We start from the raw sequence: 19,758 nt of genomic DNA, 5'->3' as shown, positions 1-19,758 counted from the left end.
GACACACACATCTTCCAATATCGACCCTGTTAAATGTCCACACATATTTTGTTTATTTACCCGTTATTCTCGTACACACTCGTTTGTGTAAAATTCCTTAGTGCCAAGGCTTACAATACATTGAACCTTATGCTGTTCTGATTTCAAAATTCCTTAACTAAAAGTAAGTTTATTTTATAAATGTTTTTGGAAATGACATACTAGTATATGTAATGATCGCTTGTAGTAAAACATTATAGATACAAAACTTTACCAATCACGAACAAAAAATGTTATTACTCAAACTTGCCAACATGATTATGTATTTCTTTTTTCCATAGAAAAACAACCTTATAATTATGCGAAGCTGCCTTTATATTAAAATTTCAAATTATAATTCCAATTTTTATTGCCATATAATTTAAAACTTTAAACAATAAGTTTGTGACAAATTACAAAACATGTAGACACTCATAGATATGACCCTCAGGTTATTTTCTTTCAATTCAACTCTTTAGAAATGAAATTAAAGACATACTCATATTGGTATTGACTGTAAATTTATTTGAAAATGCACATTTTTTATATAATAATTTGGACTATTTTTTATGGAAACATTCACCTAGTGAAATATTCTATTGATTTGCTTCGCAACAAAAATCGTTCTTAAACCTGACCCATCGATCCATTTCAATGGAGGCATTTAATACAATTGTTTTCTACTTGGTGTATCACTTTAAGAGACACTCCCAGGGGCGGATTTAGGCGGGGGCGTGGCGGGCGTGCGCCCCCCCCCCTAAAATTTGCAAAGCATGGGTTGTCTTCAACATATTTAAGTATCAGAATAGACCATTCAATCTTTTTTAACATTCAAAGTATGATATATAACAGTCAGTTTAACAGAATCAACGTGATTACTAATCAACTGACCTACGCTTTATTAAAGTTCTAAAGATAATTTCAAAGGAAGGTTTCAAACGCGGAGCTGCGTTTGATGACAAATATAATAGGTTTTTAGCAGTTAAAGTAAAAACAAATGTTACATTGTATATGCGGTTTTTATAATCAATTTGTTAGATAATCGAAGTTCCAAAACATCCCTTACTCACTTTCACAATTTCATCATGACAGTCACACGGTCAAGAAAACAGTGAGATTCTTTTATAATATCCGTAATGAAAGATAGAAATACTGTTCCTAGCTAAAGGTTAGTTTATTAATTTGTTTCTCTTTGTCTTTATTATTTATTTCTCACTTGCAACCTACATATTTAGCCGAATTCTGTATCGTATTACTGTATTCTTGGGATCCCAACTTGCAAGAAAATGAATATAACTGGGTAAATGCATCTCATTCTGATTTTAGTTGTTTGTGGCGAACACAGTGAAGTCTGGCACGACCTCCGAAAATAAAAAAAAGTAAAAAAAAACCGATAGTATGAAAGGACAATTAAAAATCGCTGGTAAAAGTAGAAATTTTCGTTTGAAAAATATATTGGTCAGGTGAGCAATTGTGTTCTGTCTCGTCTCGCTTTGCGTCCGTCTGTCCGCCCGATTATTTGTAGATTGTTGTCAGGTGTGGATTAAGGCGGTTTCAGCTTGAAACTTTAATTTCTCGCTATTTTTACCACACAATAGTTCGAGATATCTACATTTCACCCCTTTAGAAGAATATTTCAATTATTTTACCTAAAATGAAACTCCAAAAATTTTTCGCCTCGCTCCGCTCGGCGAAAATAAAACTTTGCGCCCCCCTAACTGGAAATCCTGGATCCGCCCCTGACTCCGAACATTTAGGTCATGTCTGATCAGCATTGCATTGACTTCGGAAGTTTGGGGTACTCCTTACAAAAATGCCTCACTTTGAAACAGAATTGGAACAACCTTGCAAATCAATGTATGCTTGTGTCACAGTGGTAAAATGGACAAAAATCGATTTGGAGACTTTTCGGACATTTTGTAAAAGATTTTGTAAAATTACTATTTTGTTATATTTGCAATATTTCACTAAGGGATTTTGTTTTTTTTATTGTGCAAGATTTAAGTCAAGTTTAGAAGATTAAGCTAATCTAATTTCATGTTTTAATTTGTTTTTCAATTAGCAACATTTTACTTCAAATGATTTATTATTCGTTTATGACAAGCCAAGAGTTTAATTCCCTACATAAGTCTGTATGTTCTATTGTTAATTATTATCTATGTGTTTAAACCCTTAATTGAATTTTCTCACTCATTAAGAGAAATATTTGTCAAGTCTATTCAAGTAGTTTTTGGTTTGTTATATAAACTATGTTGTTATTTTAATGTGGCAGATTAGATTTAGTATTACACTGAGCAGTTCCAACTCTGTACAATTGTATTCCATGCTGAACTTATTAAATTATACACCGCGCTAACCAGAGTCGTCTTTTGTTACAATGGCTAGTCCCAGAGTCAGAGTCCGTGCAGACTTGTCGTACTGTTTATCATGTGTGTGTGTGGTTCCAAGCCAACACATTTCCCAGTCACAGATATACCCAGTTTCTATTTGTGACATTTGGTGCATAAATGTCACAAATAGAAATAAAATAAACAAAATCCCTTAGTGAAATATTGCAAATATAACAAAATAGTAATTTTACAAAATCTTTTACAAAATGTCCGAAAAGTTTCAAAATCGATTTTTGTCCATTTTACCACTGTGACACTTGATACTTTAAATAACAAATACATGACATCATTGATAAACCTTGTCAAATAAAATAAAATCAAAGTTAAACAAAGATTTGTCGATTTCTTATCTATGATCATCTATATTTCAAATAGACACAACTGTTAAAGATATATACATTGTTTATTTCGGCCTCCCTAACATCGATTATTCTTCTAGTCATACTAGTATGACACTGTAACTTACCAAACCGAGACTGGTCAGTTGTCAGACTCAAATATAAATTAGTTCCCAGGGTTCTTTGTCAATGACTCCAACATTTGTAAGCTTGTAATTCAGAGGTTATGGTTGTTTAAAAACTACAACTTAGACTGTAAGATTTCCCATTTGAATTGGTTTCTCATTTTTCATGAAAAGACCATGTTATAGTTCACTTTAAAAATCAGATACAGGATGTTTTTTGCTAATTGTTATAGACTTTACAATGACCACCTGTTGTTTACATTATCCTCCTTTGGTCTGTGATGAAGATCATACTTGTTTTATAGTCAATCATATCTAGTCAAATCTCTTTACTTGGATATGACAATGCCGTGTGATGCGGAAGGCCACTTCCTGTTGTCCAACATACATTTCTAAATGAAAGGAATTAAACCATTAATGAAGGTTGAAGGCTATGTGTCAGTCTCTCTACAATTGACTTTTGCTTTCTGTTTCTGAACGATCAATAGATATGCCCTCATGTTTGTCAACCGTTACATAACAATGACAAAAAACAAAATTAAACAACCATTCAAGATATCAAGCTGACAATTGTGTACCCCAGATGCTTGTTTCTATTCGTCAGTGAAGCTAGAATAAAAAATTGTTAAAAAGCGAAATAAGGTATCAAGTTGAAGGGATGAGGGTCAATAATTGAGCACCTGAGCCATGATGTCTAAATCTATTAATCGAATCAATAATCGAAATGTGTTCGTTTTTTTGTCGAAGAGACAGATACATCAGACGAAACATTATTTCTTGTTACAACTTCCAGTCAATAATCTGACTTTTGTCCTTGCTCTTATTTTGAAAATAGGGATCTGGGTAGGGGGTCCTGTATTTATTTTTAAAGCATCTTTTCTGTTTTCATTTTTTCTCCTGACTCTTACTCTTTATATTTCAGCACCCCATTATTCTCTATTCTTTTTAGTTTTGACTTATTTTTTCTATTCTTCGTATTCTTAAGCCGTTAATCTGACTCTTTGCACATTACCCTCTATTATGTAAACCACTTACACGAAGACCCTGTTAGATTCCATGTGCTCAAAAGAGAAACAGCAAACACAAATTTTAACGCCTTTTGCTAAAGCCAGACGGCTATTGAACTCATGACCTCCCACAAAGTTAACACAATTTTGAAAATGTCAACGATGAATATTCCTCTACGAAAATATGTTATATTATACGAAAACAAATCTTCCTTTAACTGCTGTTTTGTTTTCAACAGACATTAAAATTTTCATATTGAAAGCAAACCAAGAGCTTTATCTAATTTGATGCCAACAGTTATACCATCGTAAGCATAGTCAATGACAATGGTGTAAACAAAAACAAAACGTGAGAATGTTCGTCAAAACAGAAACGTATCTCCCTCCGGTTACCATGATTAAAAAAATCTCCTCCGAACCATATGAAGTTCAGAACAGACGAACGGAAGTTTTATTAGTATAACGTTGGACAAAAGATCTAGCTTTCTTTTGTTTTTTTATTTTAATTTTTTTTTGTTTTTTTAATACACTGGAGGCTGTTTGGGTTTACATTCGTAGCACAATGGCTGTTATTTGGGTATCATTCATGATCTACAACAATGTTTTCAAAACGAGACAATGTGGGCGTGTTTTTTTTACAGGGAAAGGAAGTTATTCGCTATTTTTCTTTCGATGGACGGAACCTATTTTGACATAAACAAAACATGTTTGATACAAGTTCATTGATAATTAGGTTATTTAACGTTCTTATTTTAAGGAGCACTCATCATTGATTTAGTATACATAGTTGGTTCTAAAAACAGTGTTGTACGCCGCATTCATTTTGATACATTTTTGTATTAAATAGAAGATTTCAACTTAAACAGGTCAAGTAGACAAAATATGAATTAACTGAATTTATTTACTTTTACGTTCATTTAGAAAAAAACACCCGAACCGGATATAAGGCCATAGGACAAAACACATCTTTGACCTCAAAATATCCTAATTTGTCTGGGGGAGACTCAGTTCACAATAATGATCTTATTTATGGGACAGTTGAAAAGACAGTAAATACTGCACGCTAAGGTTTATATACTTGTAAATCTCAGCTTTAAATTATGTTTTATGAACTTTAGATATCGTTACTCATAATTCTACACACTTTTGAGCATATGAGAAATAATATCACACATTATTGAAAAACCAGTAAAAAAGCGAACGAGATGTCACATGACTGTGTCAGACATGTTCCGCAAGTATTGCAGGGTTTTTAGTACAACTCATCAACTATATTAGAGATTAACAGTGCTAATTCCGTTCACTTCCCGGAATTTAAAATTTCTACTGGCAGCAAGACATGTTCCGCAAGTATTGCAGGGTTTTTAGTACAACTCATCAACTATATTAGAGATTAACAGTGCTAATTCCGTTCACTTCCCGGAATTTAAAATTTCTACTGGCAGCAAGTCGTTCTATTTCTATACTTAGAATTCTGATAATCAGAAACTGGCGCTTGTACATATATTTTTTTTACTTGTTATATTATATTTGATGTTGAAATAATGGCTTCCGGTTGATGACGAATAATTCTGACTGTCTTTAATATTATTCGCGCGTCATGAACAACATGATGAAGACTAATGCACAGCAATGATTTATACTTCCTAGCAATATCTTTAAAAACAGTTTTCGTTTTTCGCTCTATGACCGCGAGGTAGAAACCTAAAGCTTCGACCTTTTAATCCGTTTTAACGGCAACCTTCAGTTTATTATCTACCGATACATCCATGAGGGTGTACATTGGACTATGATTTTATTGTAATAGATTAAAGGTGCTGGGTTTAACTAATAGGGATAAAAATATTCGGGTATGTGGGTAACACTTTTTGTCGTATCCTTCAAATGAAAGGTTCTTCAAGTCAAATATTCAGTTTTTAGAAGGCTATAAGGTTATAGATTGCAGGTTTACACTGTGGTTTAATTTTTTTTATGATAAATTATAATAAATAAGCTTTATTTAGAATCGGCAAGGTATACAAACATAAGCTCTAATGAGTTTTTAACCGACATAATCATAACCATTATCTATATGCACAAGAACATATAATACTTACGTAAAAACACATGATATTATTTGGTCATTCCAGTGGCAACGGCAGATGGTCATTTGATAGACTATAAGACCCGGATAAAGGAAATGTCTGAGACAATAATTAATTCTCTCCATCTGGCCGACATATTAGACGACATGGTGTCGTACTGTGCCTTGACCGTCGACGACAGAGCCTTTATTGATGCTCAGCCTACTCTAGCCAGGAAGAACAGAATGTTCTTAGAAGTGATACTTAGCCGAGGTGACATAGCATGCGAAGTATTCGTAGATTTACTAAGAGAAAACAGCCACTATAGCAACCTCCTAGAACAAATTGACCGACATGCTATGGCGTATGATGAATTTGATAGTTCACCTATGAATTTACCAGAAGGTTAGAATTTATTGATATAAAGTAATCTTTTACACAGTATATAGTACTCTTATTTTTGCTCTTGGAAAGTTTTCAAGAATAGAAAAGTTCGAACCCCAAAAATGAAGATTATAATCTAACCTTATCATATAATTAGCATTACTATGATAGTTTTTGCGTATTTGTGATAAGCGGAAGTAAAGTAGCCATAAATTCACACCAGGCTGATTATCCATATTAACCCTTATGTGCCGTCACGTGATCGGGCTAACAGCCTAGTAGTATATCATATGGGCAGTAAATTATGATAAAAAGATTAATATCATTCCATACGTCCATTTGAACATCGGCCCGGGTATCATCCCTGGACACATATCATCACTCGACTAACATCTCGGGCTGATGTGGTGGTCTTGTGTCGGTTATGGAAAAGAACATACTTATTTTAATACGTTTTAAAACTTAACCTTTGAGCTAGAAACAACTATCATATTTCAATAATAATATTTCAACCATTAATATATAAGATTTTGCTTGTTCTGCTAAGATTTTTTTGTCTTTTGTTTATTTTGATGAACTTATTTGACAATATACACGTTTTATAGTCCCAATCGTATCTGATGACAGTTATATTACAAACTTGTGTTGTGTACACTTCTAGTTATTTGGTTTGTTTATATCGTGTTATGCTTTCTTATTGAAAGAAAACGACTAATTTTAAGAACTTATATCTTTACAGAGTCAAACTTTGAAAATCTGGTACCAGAATATAAGGTCAGGCTTCAAAAGAATTATAAAAAGATTGCCAGTGTGAAGTTCCATTGCATGTTTGATTTTCTGCTGGCAAAAGACGTACTCAGTTTCACAGATTATGACGACATCCGGTCTGAAGCAACATTAACCGAACAAAACCGAAAACTAGTTGACATACTAATGTTGAAGGATGAAATGGCCTATCAACAGTTCGTAGACACATTAAGACTAGGAGATAAATGTCTCAGCATTGCTGAAGACATTGAAACAACTGTTGTCACCAGGGAAGAACGAAAACGACTTGCTGAACAGTTTTCAGGTAAGGAAGACATTGTTGAAGGTCTATACTTGCTTACATCCGTGTAATTTGAACTCTTGTGGATAGTTGTCGTATTGGCATCATACCTCATCTCCATATTTCCATTTTTTAAGATAGTTTTGCCTCATTATCTGATTGGTTTTCACATCAACGAATATTTATCAGCTAATTATATGTAACCTGTGTTTTTTGCGTTTTTTTATATGCCGTTATAGGTTCAAAACTGAATTTTCGGGAATCCTTGCGTAAAAACGGGTTATCAAATTTGTGTCAGTATTTTTTATAACTTTATATAATTCAAAGTATATTGGAGCTTAGTATGGCGTTCATTATCACTGAACTAATATATATATATGTTTAGGGGCTAGCTGAAGGACGCCTCCCGGTGCGGGAATTTTTCGTTGCATTGAAGACCTGTTGGTGACCTTCTTCTGTTGTCTGTTTATGGTCGGGTTGTTGTTTCTGTGACCCATTCCCCTATTTCATTTTCAATTTTATTGAATATATTTGATAAATATGTTAATTTGTTTTCAGATAAAACAGAACAACAAATGGTAAAACTGTCGAAGCAAGTTGAAACATTGTCGTCCGAAAACCAAAGATTGAGGTCAGAGGTGGAAACCATGCGAGATCCAATTCTTTCAAGCATGAGAGGTAAACTCGATATTGGGTTGAATTTGTTGGCTCTCATATTATTTATCTTTCAATGTTGGTATTCTTTTCTTTTCAATAACTGAACAGTCCCAACCTGACTTCAGCTCAAAGTGCAACTGAACTCGCTTTAATATGGATTCAAACGAGGTTTATTTTTGACTCTTATTCTCTCCTTTCTTTACATTTATCTCTATTCACAGGAAACCCCATCTAGCCCCTACTTATTGTTTTCCACTACGATAAGAAGGAGTAGTTTTTTTGCTATTTTAAAACTTGAATTTATTTCAGTTTTTCAATTAATAATCACTTCCTTGTGAGGTACATCCTTCTTTGAACTAATATATGTAGACAGTGCACGGGCTATATTTTGTATCAAATATCATATTATTTAAAACTCAGGCTTCCGTCTTATGAAGAAGACATGTAAGAACAATTTACAATTTTTCATATTGCAGAAACTGTCACGTTTTGCTTCTTTAAAATTCAATAATCAGTTAATTCTTATTTTAGAACACTTTAAAGAATGTATCACAGATTGGGAACTAGAAGAGGAGCGTTATTGTGTCACCAGAGCTACGAATCACGTGCAACAGCTTGTAGAATCAGTCAACTGTATCGTCGTAACCGGAAGTTCAGGCAATGGCAAATCTGCACTTATTCATCACGTAGCACTTCAAATGCACAAACAAAGAAAATATGAAATAATACCCTTTGTGGTAGATCTGTCAGACATTATTCGATACAGTGACCCGAGAAAGCACCAGGTTTTTGTTATAGATGACATTTGTGGAAAAGTTACCGTAAATGTGCAGACGGTTGATTGGTGGTACACACATCTAGGCCAAATAGAAAAAATCTTAGCCAAAGGAACTATAAAACTGTTAGCTTCCTGCCGTTTACAAATTTACAACGACCCTCAATTTCGAAGACTTAAGCAACTGTTCAATAATGAATGCAATTTATTGTCCACCGATTTTTCAGTTCTTCAGAAAGAAAGAATTTTAATCGCAGACAAGTACTTCCCAAAAAGTACTGTCAATTACATCAAAGACTTAATTGAAACGTACGATTTTTTCCCTTTGCTTTGTAAACTTTACCATAGAAGGCCAACTGTAGATGCAAGAATGTTTTTTACAAAACCAATTGATGGTATTCGGGAAGACCTTAAAGTCATACAACAATTTAATAAGCTTCAATATTGTGCCATTGTGATGGTTATCATATTCAATAACCGGTTTAAATTTGAGTGGTTAAAACCAAGGTCAAGTTCACAAGAAGTTAGTTTAGTTATTTCAGACATTTGCAGAGAGTGCATTGTAGATCTAAGGACTCAATCTAATAGGAAAGAATTTAAAGAACACCTGGATTCGCTTTTGAAAACTTACATAAAAAAGTCCGACAACTCTTACCGAATGATACATGACAAAATATATGATATTGGTGCTGTTGTCTGCGGACAACATTTATCAGAATGCTTCATTACTCACGCAGACAGTACATTTATTGGTGACCGATTTCGCTTTGAGTCGATAAAAGAAGATACATTCGACGATCTAGAAGATTACTCGTCTGACGAAGACACAATCGAAGATCAAAACGGCAAAGCAGTTACGTCTGATGAAAATGTTATATTTATCTCTTCCGACGAAGAAGAAACATATTTCGATAGACTGATAGAAGATTTAAAGAGGGGCATAACATACAGTGCTTTTCATAATCAACAACTACATTATAATATTTATCGCTCAAAATTCATAGCTTATTTCAAAACCAGACAAAGTGATGTTGAAAAACTCCTCAGACAAATTGAAGAGCAAGGACAAGAACTATCAGCACGAAATTACAAGGAAAATGATTATAGGAGTATTCGATTACCATTAATTGAATCTGTATTTGAAGGACACGTAAACATCGTAGAAATGCTTCTAGATTTTCAATGTGACATTAACCTTTGTGACAAATTTGGGCGATCAGCTTTACACGTGGCGGCCATGTTAGGCTATTCCCCAGTTGCAAAACTGCTCATCGAAAGAGGTGCAGACACGTCTCTAAGTACTTGTATGGGACATTCCGCTTTATTTGCAGCATGTGAAGGCGGACATTACGAAATAGTAAAAACTTTATTGACTCAAAATGTTAACTCTTCAAAGTGTGATATGTCTAGTCGAACGCCATTGTATATTGTGTGCCAAGAGGGTCACTTAAGGATACTGAAGCTACTACTCACAAGAAAAGATGATGGATTTCTTTGCGATAATGCTGGTCGATCTCCATTCTTTGTTGCTTGCAAAGCCGGTCATTCAGAAATAGTGAAAACATTACTCGAGTCATCATTCGATGTATATAAGTGTTCAACCAATGGATTTTCGCCTTTGCATATTGCATGTCAACAGGGACATACAAGTGTTGTCAAACAGCTTCTTTCAAAAAACTTCGACATTCATCAGTGTGAACATAATCTGCGTGCTCCCTTACATCTTGCATGTGAAGGGGGCCATACGAACGTTGTAAAGCTGTTGTTGCAACAAAAAGCTTCTATTTCAAAATGTGATAGAAGTGGACGCTCTCCGTTATATACTGCATGTGAAGGTGGACATGCGTCGGTGGTTAGAATGCTTCTCGACAATAATGCCGACATTACACAGTGCGACCCCATTGGAAGATCTCCTTTGTATACAGCTTGTGCATGGGGACATGCAGAGGTGGTCGATATTTTGCTTAAGAGAAAAAGAAACGCTGATGTTTTACATGACGTCAAAGGTTACTCAGCATTGCATATAGCTTGTTATACAGGTCATATTGCTCCTGTGATGCTTTTGCTGAAACATGACTTCAGAATTTCACAAGAAGATAAATCTGGCCAGACGCCATTACTTTTAGCATGCAAAGCGGGACACACAGATATCGTTAAATTTTTACTTGACAAAAACGCTGACGCTAACAAACGTGACAATAATGGCCGTTCAGCATTATACGTAGCTTCAAGAGAAGGACACTTAGAAATAGTTCACATACTTTTAGAGTATAAGGCGGATCCTGATATTCCGGATAATGATGGTATGCTTCCATGGCAAATGGCTTGGAAAGGACGACACACTGAAATTGTCAAAACTTTAACAGAAAATAATCCCGCCATTTCAATTGACTCCCGCCATTTCAATTGACATGTCTTCTGCGCCATTAGCAAACGCTATAGTTTCCTGTCATTGAAACAAAGTCTTTAACTTTACAAAATTCCAATTTATAAAAAAATAAACATTCATATAAAGCATCAATGAAAATAAATGCGCAAGTGATATTTTTTTTTAGTATAAATGATTAATTTTAGGAAAATGCAGGGTATCTACAAATTTTAAACTAAAAAACAAAATTTTGAAAATGTACATGAGCAAATATAAAAACATCAAATATCACGAAGAGAAAAAAATAACAGCAACAGCTTAATTTCTCAAATACAAAAGCATAGTTGGCCAGACAACAAAACGTAAACTTAACTGTCAAGGTTTGCAACAGTATACTATGAAAAAATACTAGTACATGTACTTAAATGAAGACAGTTTTAATTATCAAAGTGTCTGAAATACGCAAACTTGCAAATATATTAAAAAATATAACCCTTGGGGGGAAAATGATTATATTTTTAACTAGTGTCATTGAACTCTTACACGATTTTATTTTATTATTATTTTTTATTTGTATCTGTAAACAGAGTTTGAGTAAAACATTAACAAACTTTAGGCATCAAGTTAAGAAGTACGAAGCCATTTTGATATACTAGTAAATTCAAATTTTGACAAGAAGGTAAACGAGGAATCATTTAAAAACTACATGCACAAATCTATCAATCTATATACTGTTTCACACAAAATATGTACTAGAAGATATTTGGAATTATCAAGACAGGTGTCGGATGAAGATATTTTTTTTTAAACCAACAACCTACAGCACAATACATTGAGTGTGTAGGTAAGGTAATATCTATGAATAGCTTGTTTGCTAAACGGAATCGTGAAGTCATTATTAGGTAAGGTATAATACCCTCCTTTGAGAGTAGACGAGTCCAACAGGTAACTAATCTGGCTTTTTTAGTACTAGACAGACTACTCCTTATCTGACGACTTCACGGTCCAGCTAGCAAGCAAGCTTGTCAAATATATTGCATTTACCTACACACTCAATGCATTTTGCTGTAAATGTTTCGTGGCACTTTGTCTCATTCCAAAGAAGGCGAAAATACCAGGGGGACAGTAAAACTTATAGATTGAAAACAAACTGACAACGCCATGGCTAAAAAATAAAAAGACAAACAGACAAATAATATTATAGTTCACAAGACACCATATAGAAAACTAAAGACTAACTTATACGTACCCCACCAAAAAAAAAACCCCGGGGTGATCTCAGGTGCTCTAGAAAGGTAATCAGATCCTGCTCCACATCTGGCACCCGTCGTGTTATTTATGTTATTACAAATACGGTAAATAGTCTAATTCTGTGGGTCACATTCGTGAAAAGGGAAGGATATTGTAGTTACTAGTACATAAAAGGAATTTTATGAGCATCTATCATTTGTCAAATGAATGTCATTTTAGCAGGACCAGTAGATATGGAGCCGGACCAGTATGTTTTTCCGTCCACTGGTCCGGCTGGCCAGTACGTATTTCAATTTCATTCTAAAACACTAACGCTTTTTTAATACAAAGGAAATATGGTCGTGTTTTAGAATGAAATTGACCAAAACGAAAGTACAATGTATAAGTCAGAATGCAATTTAAATCGATATTACCAATTACAAAACACAAGATTGACAAAACCCCCTGAGATAAATATTAGTATAGAATTAATTGCAAATAAGTGAACAGGGGTCGAATTTATGCTTTTTTACGTACTGGCCAGCCGTACCAGAGGACGGGAAAACATACTGGTCCAGCTCCATATCTACTGGTCCTGCTAAAATGACATAAATTTGACAAATGATAGATGCTTCTAAAATTCCTTTCATTTACTAGTATTTATATGTTTACAACTTTTTGACGTTCCGCTTTTGCAATGAAATTAACAAAAGTTATAACTTGGTTGAAATTCTGGTATGTCTTTCCAATATCTTAAAGTGAACATGTAAACATGGGAGTTTTTTTTTTATAAAATTTTGGTAATTGCGAAATAGCATGACAACTTCCAACATTCTAGCAGCGCCTGCATACGTAATATACATTTTTTGTATCTATCTCCTAAATGATACGATATTCCCGGGCTTGTATATCCTATAATAATTTCCTTGACAAATGGTTGCTGCTCACAAGGAAGCTATTAAACCATGAGTTCCATATGGTGAAGTTGAAATCATCCCTTCGTAAATTTTACGGACGCCATCACGAGTTGGTTGACCGTTATGGAACAACCAGTGATATCGGATACGTTCCTTATGTCGTAACTACAATATCCTTACCTTTTTACGAATGTGACCTACAGAATTAGACTATTTACCGGAAATGTAATAACATAAGTAACACGATGGGTGCCACATGTATATATGGAACGCCATAGCTGTCTTATGTGTCTTTTTTATTGCTTTTCTATTATAAGATGATGCTTTTCTATAATAAGATGGTGCTTTTCTATTATAAGATGGTGGTTTTCTATTATAAGATGGTGGTTTTCTATTATAAGATGGTGGTTTTCTATTATAAGATGGTGGTTTTCTATTATAAGATGGTGCTTTTCTATTATAAGAAGGTGCTTTTCTATTATAAGATGGTGGTTTTCTATTATAAGATGATGGTTTTCTATTATAAGATGGTGCTTTTCTATTATAAGATGGTGCTTTTCTATTATAAGATGGTGGTTTTCTATTATAAGGTGGTTTTCTATTATAAGGTGCTTTTTTATTATAAGGTGGTTTTCTATTATAAGGTGGTTTTCTATTATAAGGTGCTTTTCTATTATGAGGTGCTTTTTTATTATAAGGTGGTTTTCTATTATAAGGTGCTTTTCTATTATAAGGTGCTTTTTTATTATTAGGTGGTTTTCTATTATAAGGTGCTTTTCTATTATAAGGTGCTTTTCTATTATAAGGTGCTTTTTTATTATAAGGTGGTTTTTTTATTAACCCCCAGGGGTATAAATGTGCATTTCGTTAATAAATAAATAAAATAAAATAAATTAATAAAAACTTTGAGCTGATATATAAAATATTTATTACATGTATTTAATTAGATTACTATCTAATTTTGACACCAGTCGTAATCACCAATCAAGCAAATAATCATGTCATTTAAGTTTTCACATCTGAGACATCAAATACATTTAATTGAATTAACTTATATAATCAGATGGCAATCAGAATCCAAACAAAGATTACAGTGAATTGAACTTTTTATTAAAGAAAACAAAACTGGCTCTCTCTCTTTTTAAAGATAAAACTAGATAGCTGACATGGATTAAATTAAAGTGAGACCACCAATCTGCCGGTATCAAATCATTTGAAAAACAACAACAATGTATTCCAATATGACCTTTAACATCGAAGGAGTAAACTTGCATTCAGTCGTGTTCAGACACTTTACAATAGAAAATAAAGGACGGGCATCGAACACAAAGTTACTCTTGTATAATACTGCACTGTCACTAACTAGTCTGTCACTATATTTAAATTTAAAAGTGAGGCAAAATATATTCATCATTCGGTGAGGGGTCTGGCGGTCGCTCAAGACCCCCAGAAACCTTGAAAAAATACGCAAAATCGTGCATCCCGAGAGCTTCTCGGACTCTTAGGAGGCACATTATTTGAATGTCCTTTCCCTTAGAATCTCAGTCTCCAAAAACAACAAAACATCAGCCAAGTTGAAAATACCAGCCAAGTTAAAAATACCTCAGTCAAAACAGAAAGGTTGTATAAACACCGAAATCTACTAAGATTGAGGTATGCTGATAATGGCAGTCAAGATCATCAGATACTTCTTACTGACAGTCAACCTTCTGTGAAGAAAGAAAATCCTGTTAATATATTTAAAGCCAAAGACCTAAAATACAATTATAGATGTGCGAATCTCTTCATGTATCATATATGTCTCTGTTAAACACATCGGCGAATGTGAATTTAGTCCGGTCAACCTTTTTAGCAGAAAAATATTTTTTTCTACTATAAGTTTATATTTTCGTATAATTTGTTTTTAAATCTCACAGATTCCTGAATTACTTGGACAAATATTGTCAAAGATATTAACACTTGTTGACGTCAGAAAAACAAATTATTGTTTCTTCATAAAACTATTTCTGGAGATATTCCTAATTATATTGCTGCTGATATCTTGTCATATACAAACACTAATGACCAGTATGGTCTGAGAAAAAAAAAAGGAATTTAAAACTCCTCAGTGTCGAACCACAGCCTATAAAAACAGTTTTATTCCACATACTCTTGAAAAGTGGAATTCCCTTGATGGAGAAGTTAAAAATATTTTAAGCTTCACAGGATTTAAAAGAAAACTAAATGAGGACATAAGTCCTTGTCCTGTTTTCTTTTCCACTGGTTCACGTAAAGTTAATATAATCCACTGCCAATTAAGAAATGAGGCTAGTGATCTAAAAGATCATCTCTTCTGTGATCATTTGTCGGACAGCTCTATGTGTGCATGTGGAGATCCAGTAGAAGATAATATTCATTTCTTTTATGTTTGTCCATTTTTACATTTATCAGAGATATGAGCTCTTTCAAAAAATAAGTAACTTTGAAAATGTCAATCTTGATGTCCTTCTACAGGGTTGCTCAGACTTAAATATTGACGAAAACACAGAGATATTTACATATGTACAACAATATATTCATGAAACTGGAAGATTTTATAATAATTCATGTGATATATACTGTTTAGAAACCAGCCTATAACCACAGTGTACCACTCTTTAGTCTTAATTAAAGACAAACCTAACTTTTAACACAAAAAACAACCAATTGTGTTTAGCATCTTTTTGCAAATAAATTTATATATATTTTATTTTATTTTTTGTATTAGTAATTATATTATCAAAAATCAAGAAATTAATAGTCATGTAATAAGATGGTACACTAAATTATTTATGTATTGCAAAAAAGGGCCAATGAATTCTTTTTATTCATATAAATAGAACAACTTTGTTGCAGTGAGCTTGTGAATTTGAGTAAAAATCACTTTATGATCTACTTGATTCCTAACCAACACTTATTATTTTGGTATAAAATTCGACATCACCTTCAGTAGGTCTTGCTTTAACTTTGTTAACATAGTTATTTGTATATAATGTATACACAAAAAATACTTCAAGAAGTGGAGGAACTGCCTCCCTGACTCACTGCAACAACGTATGATCTATTAACTTACCAGAAAATTATATACTATCATGCATGTTATTCAATCCATCTTGTATGGGAAAGGATTTGTATAGGCACTGCCTTTTGTCCAATCCCTTTGTTTAAATGTACATTTGATATTTGAACAATAAAATATTTTAAATTGAATTGAACAAGTTGAATATATGTACAGTGTATAACGACGAGTGTGAATACCGTCCGGTCAACTTTAGTTGCTCAAAAATATTTTTTTCACTTATTTTCTTTGATTTTCATAAAATATATTTTAATATCTTTAAGGTCTACAAATATTAAACCAATCTACAGAATAACAAAAAAGTTATGACTATTTATATCTCGTCCGGTCAACCGTCCTCTCAATATCCGGGCAATCGTCCTGTCATTAGTGCTTCCCCACACTCCCGGTTAATCACGGGAACCACCATCACATAATAAAAAAGCACCTTATAATAGAAAAGCACCTTATAATAGAAAAGCATCTTATAATAAAAAAGCACCTTATAATAGAAAAGCACCTTATAATAGAAAAGCACCTTATAATAGAAAACCACCTTATAATAAAAAAGCACCTTATAATAGAAAAGCACCTTATAATAGAAAACCACCTTATAATAAAAAAGCACCTTATAATAGAAAAGCATCTTATAATAGAAAACCACCTTATAATAGAAAAGCACCATCTTATAATAGAAAACCACCATCTTATAATAGAAAAGCACCATCTTATAATAGAAAAGCACCATCTTATAATAGAAAAGCATCATCTTATAATAGAAAAGCAATAAAAAAAGACACATAAGACAGCTATGGCGTTCCATATGTATAGCAGTATTTGACTACCTTTCTAGAGCACCTGACGTTACGCACGATACTGGTTTCACCAAACGTAACGTCGAATTACGACGTTTTCTACATGGAAAAATGAAACGTTGAAAAACGACGGCATTGAAAGACTAAATTTGATGTTTTTTTAATTCGATTGTATGTTTGTTTTGTTTGTTTCCCTTTCAGTTTACGTTAATTGTTTCTTTAGTTTGTCTTTTTTTAATGTTTGTTTGTTTACTTTTTAAGAAATATACAAAATATAAAAGCAATTCAAAGACAAAATAACTCGTTCAATTTTATTCCGAATAGTCTGTTATAAACTGCTTTGCTCTGCCAGTCCAATAATTTCTTCGTGAATGGCCAAGGACAAATCGATTACGGAGTCCGTCAAAATATCATTTGTTACATATAAGACAGATTTGACACTCACAATTACATTTTTACGTTGAATTAAACTGTACGATAAAGGTCATTTTTTTCTATAATATAATCCACGAATAACGGTAGTTCCTTCTGGGTACTGACCCTGCCAATCGTCAGTTTCCGAACTTTGCAGTTTTTCTTGACATGATCCTGCCTTCATTAGATAAAAGTCTTCTCCTTCATCGTCTGTATATAATGCAACTAAACTTCCTTTTCGGAAAAATATCAACTACCTCGAAATCGTCTTTTGATCTTTGAGCTTTTGTATGAGTCAGGACTTTTTTAACATCAACTAAGACATGCTTTGCTATTTCATCATTTTCAATTTCGTCAGGGGATTTAACAATGTTCATTTGCCTTAATTTTGCCATTGTAGGTGACTGCTTAGATTTTTTCCCCGTCAAAAGGTTTATCAAAAGCTCAGCCTTTTTTTCTAGGAGTCTGAGGAAGTGCTCTCTTAAGTTTTTTATTGCTCTGGATTTTTTCATTCTATTTGTAAAATTCTTTACATCTTCAATTTCTACAATTTCAAGATTTTCTTCACCTTTTCTTTTTTCCCTAAACCTTCTGACATTATGCAAGTTTTTTAATCTCCTAGCTTCAGCTTTTTGCTTAAGTGAGTTGTGTTTTTCCCTTTGTCTTCTCTTTTTTACAGCAGCTATGGAATTTTTGTATTCTTTTATTCTCTCATTTTGTTTCATTTCGTAGTATAATTTATTTCTCTCACTTTTTTTTATCTTTTTTCCTTTCTCTATACATTTTCATTTTGTCAATTTTACCTTTTGATTTCATGATGGAACCTACAGTTGCAAAAATATCTTTAATTTAAAACACATCGCAAATTAAATACGTCGAATTGACGCATAAGAAAGGTGGCGTTAAAAAAAGATAAATTTACGTTCAAATACGAAAAAAGACGTAGGGGACATTTTGTAAGTCTCAGAAAGTTAGAAATATTATTAATTAACTAAACGGCTATACCAATACAATGGGTACCATTTTAAAGCTTAATCCATGAGCAATCTGATAAGCATAAAGTACAAAGTGTGAAAGCTTCGCATTCTGAACTGAGATGACACAATCTGAGAAAATGTGTAAGGAAACGTTGAATGTAGAATAAGGGGACATTTTGTAAGACTGAGAAATATGGCTTGTTTGGTTTTCAAAACAAACACGATTTTGAGCAAACTTTTATACGTTGAAGTATAGTTTATGAGCCGTCTTTCTATATTTTTATATAGTGTAAGTCATTTAAAATATTGCAATTATTTAGAGAAGAAACTTTTATATGCAAATCTAGTGACGTTAAAATCAAATGATTACAATGCTTACCATTATTTTTTTCCGCCACCATTTTGCCTATTGACATGACTTTTTCGCCAAAAAAGACGTCACAATTAATTTGTTAGTTATGACGTTACTGAGTGAAATTTGGCGGAATTTATGCAATGTTTGCAATATTTTAAAGAGATTACTAGAGTGATTACGGTAAAATTTTGTTACATCTTACAAGTTATTTTCATAACAATTTTGGTTTAAACAATCGGATTGACAAACACACATTTTATAAAACGACTATCTAATTTAATAATGATAAAATACAATTAAAACGGAATATTTTGGTATATAATGATACAGTTTTGTTTTACTAACTGAAGTACATATTCGCCATCGAAATGTTAATACACGTCAAAGTAAGAAGTGACACCAGTATCGTGCGTAACGTCTTCTGAGATCACCCTTTTTTTTTCCGGTGGAGTACGTGTTACTTAGTTTCAAGAAGAATTGTTGTTGCGGGCAAAAATGCTGTAAATCTCTGATGCTATATCATTTTAAAATTTGCTATATCATTTTAAAATAGTTTATATTTTATTCTCTGGTGTTTCTAATTTTTGTTCCGTTTTACATTATATACACCATATGGTTGATTAATCGCTGATTTCTATAAAAATTTTAATTTTAACTTTTGAACACATGGGAAATAGCCTCTAGGAACATTCGAAAAAGGAATTAAGAGATTGGTTACCACGTTTAAACACATAAGGACCTAGACTCCATGTCCATGCGAAACGGGATGATGTTCTCTCATTTTCATATTTAATTTATATT

At 33.0% G+C, this 19,758-nt stretch overlaps 1 protein-coding gene across 1 annotated transcript; it reads left to right on the top strand.

Annotated features, from left to right (window-relative positions):
* On the top strand, positions 1–11,911 carry LOC134707914 (uncharacterized). The gene is made up of 5 exons (XM_063568076.1): positions 1–163; positions 6,008–6,346; positions 7,065–7,397; positions 7,932–8,051; positions 8,562–11,911. Coding segments are annotated over exons 1-5 (3,447 nt in total). The 5' UTR covers positions 1–162; the 3' UTR covers positions 11,216–11,911.
* The last annotated feature ends 7,847 nt before the right edge of the window (positions 11,912–19,758 follow it).

The sequence above is a fragment of the Mytilus trossulus genome, chromosome 2 (assembly GCF_036588685.1).
Source record: "Mytilus trossulus isolate FHL-02 chromosome 2, PNRI_Mtr1.1.1.hap1, whole genome shotgun sequence".
Lineage (NCBI taxonomy): Eukaryota > Metazoa > Mollusca > Bivalvia > Mytilida > Mytilidae > Mytilus > Mytilus trossulus.
The sequence above is the reverse complement of the archived record's forward strand: the minus strand, read 5'-3'. Positions and strand labels throughout refer to the sequence as shown.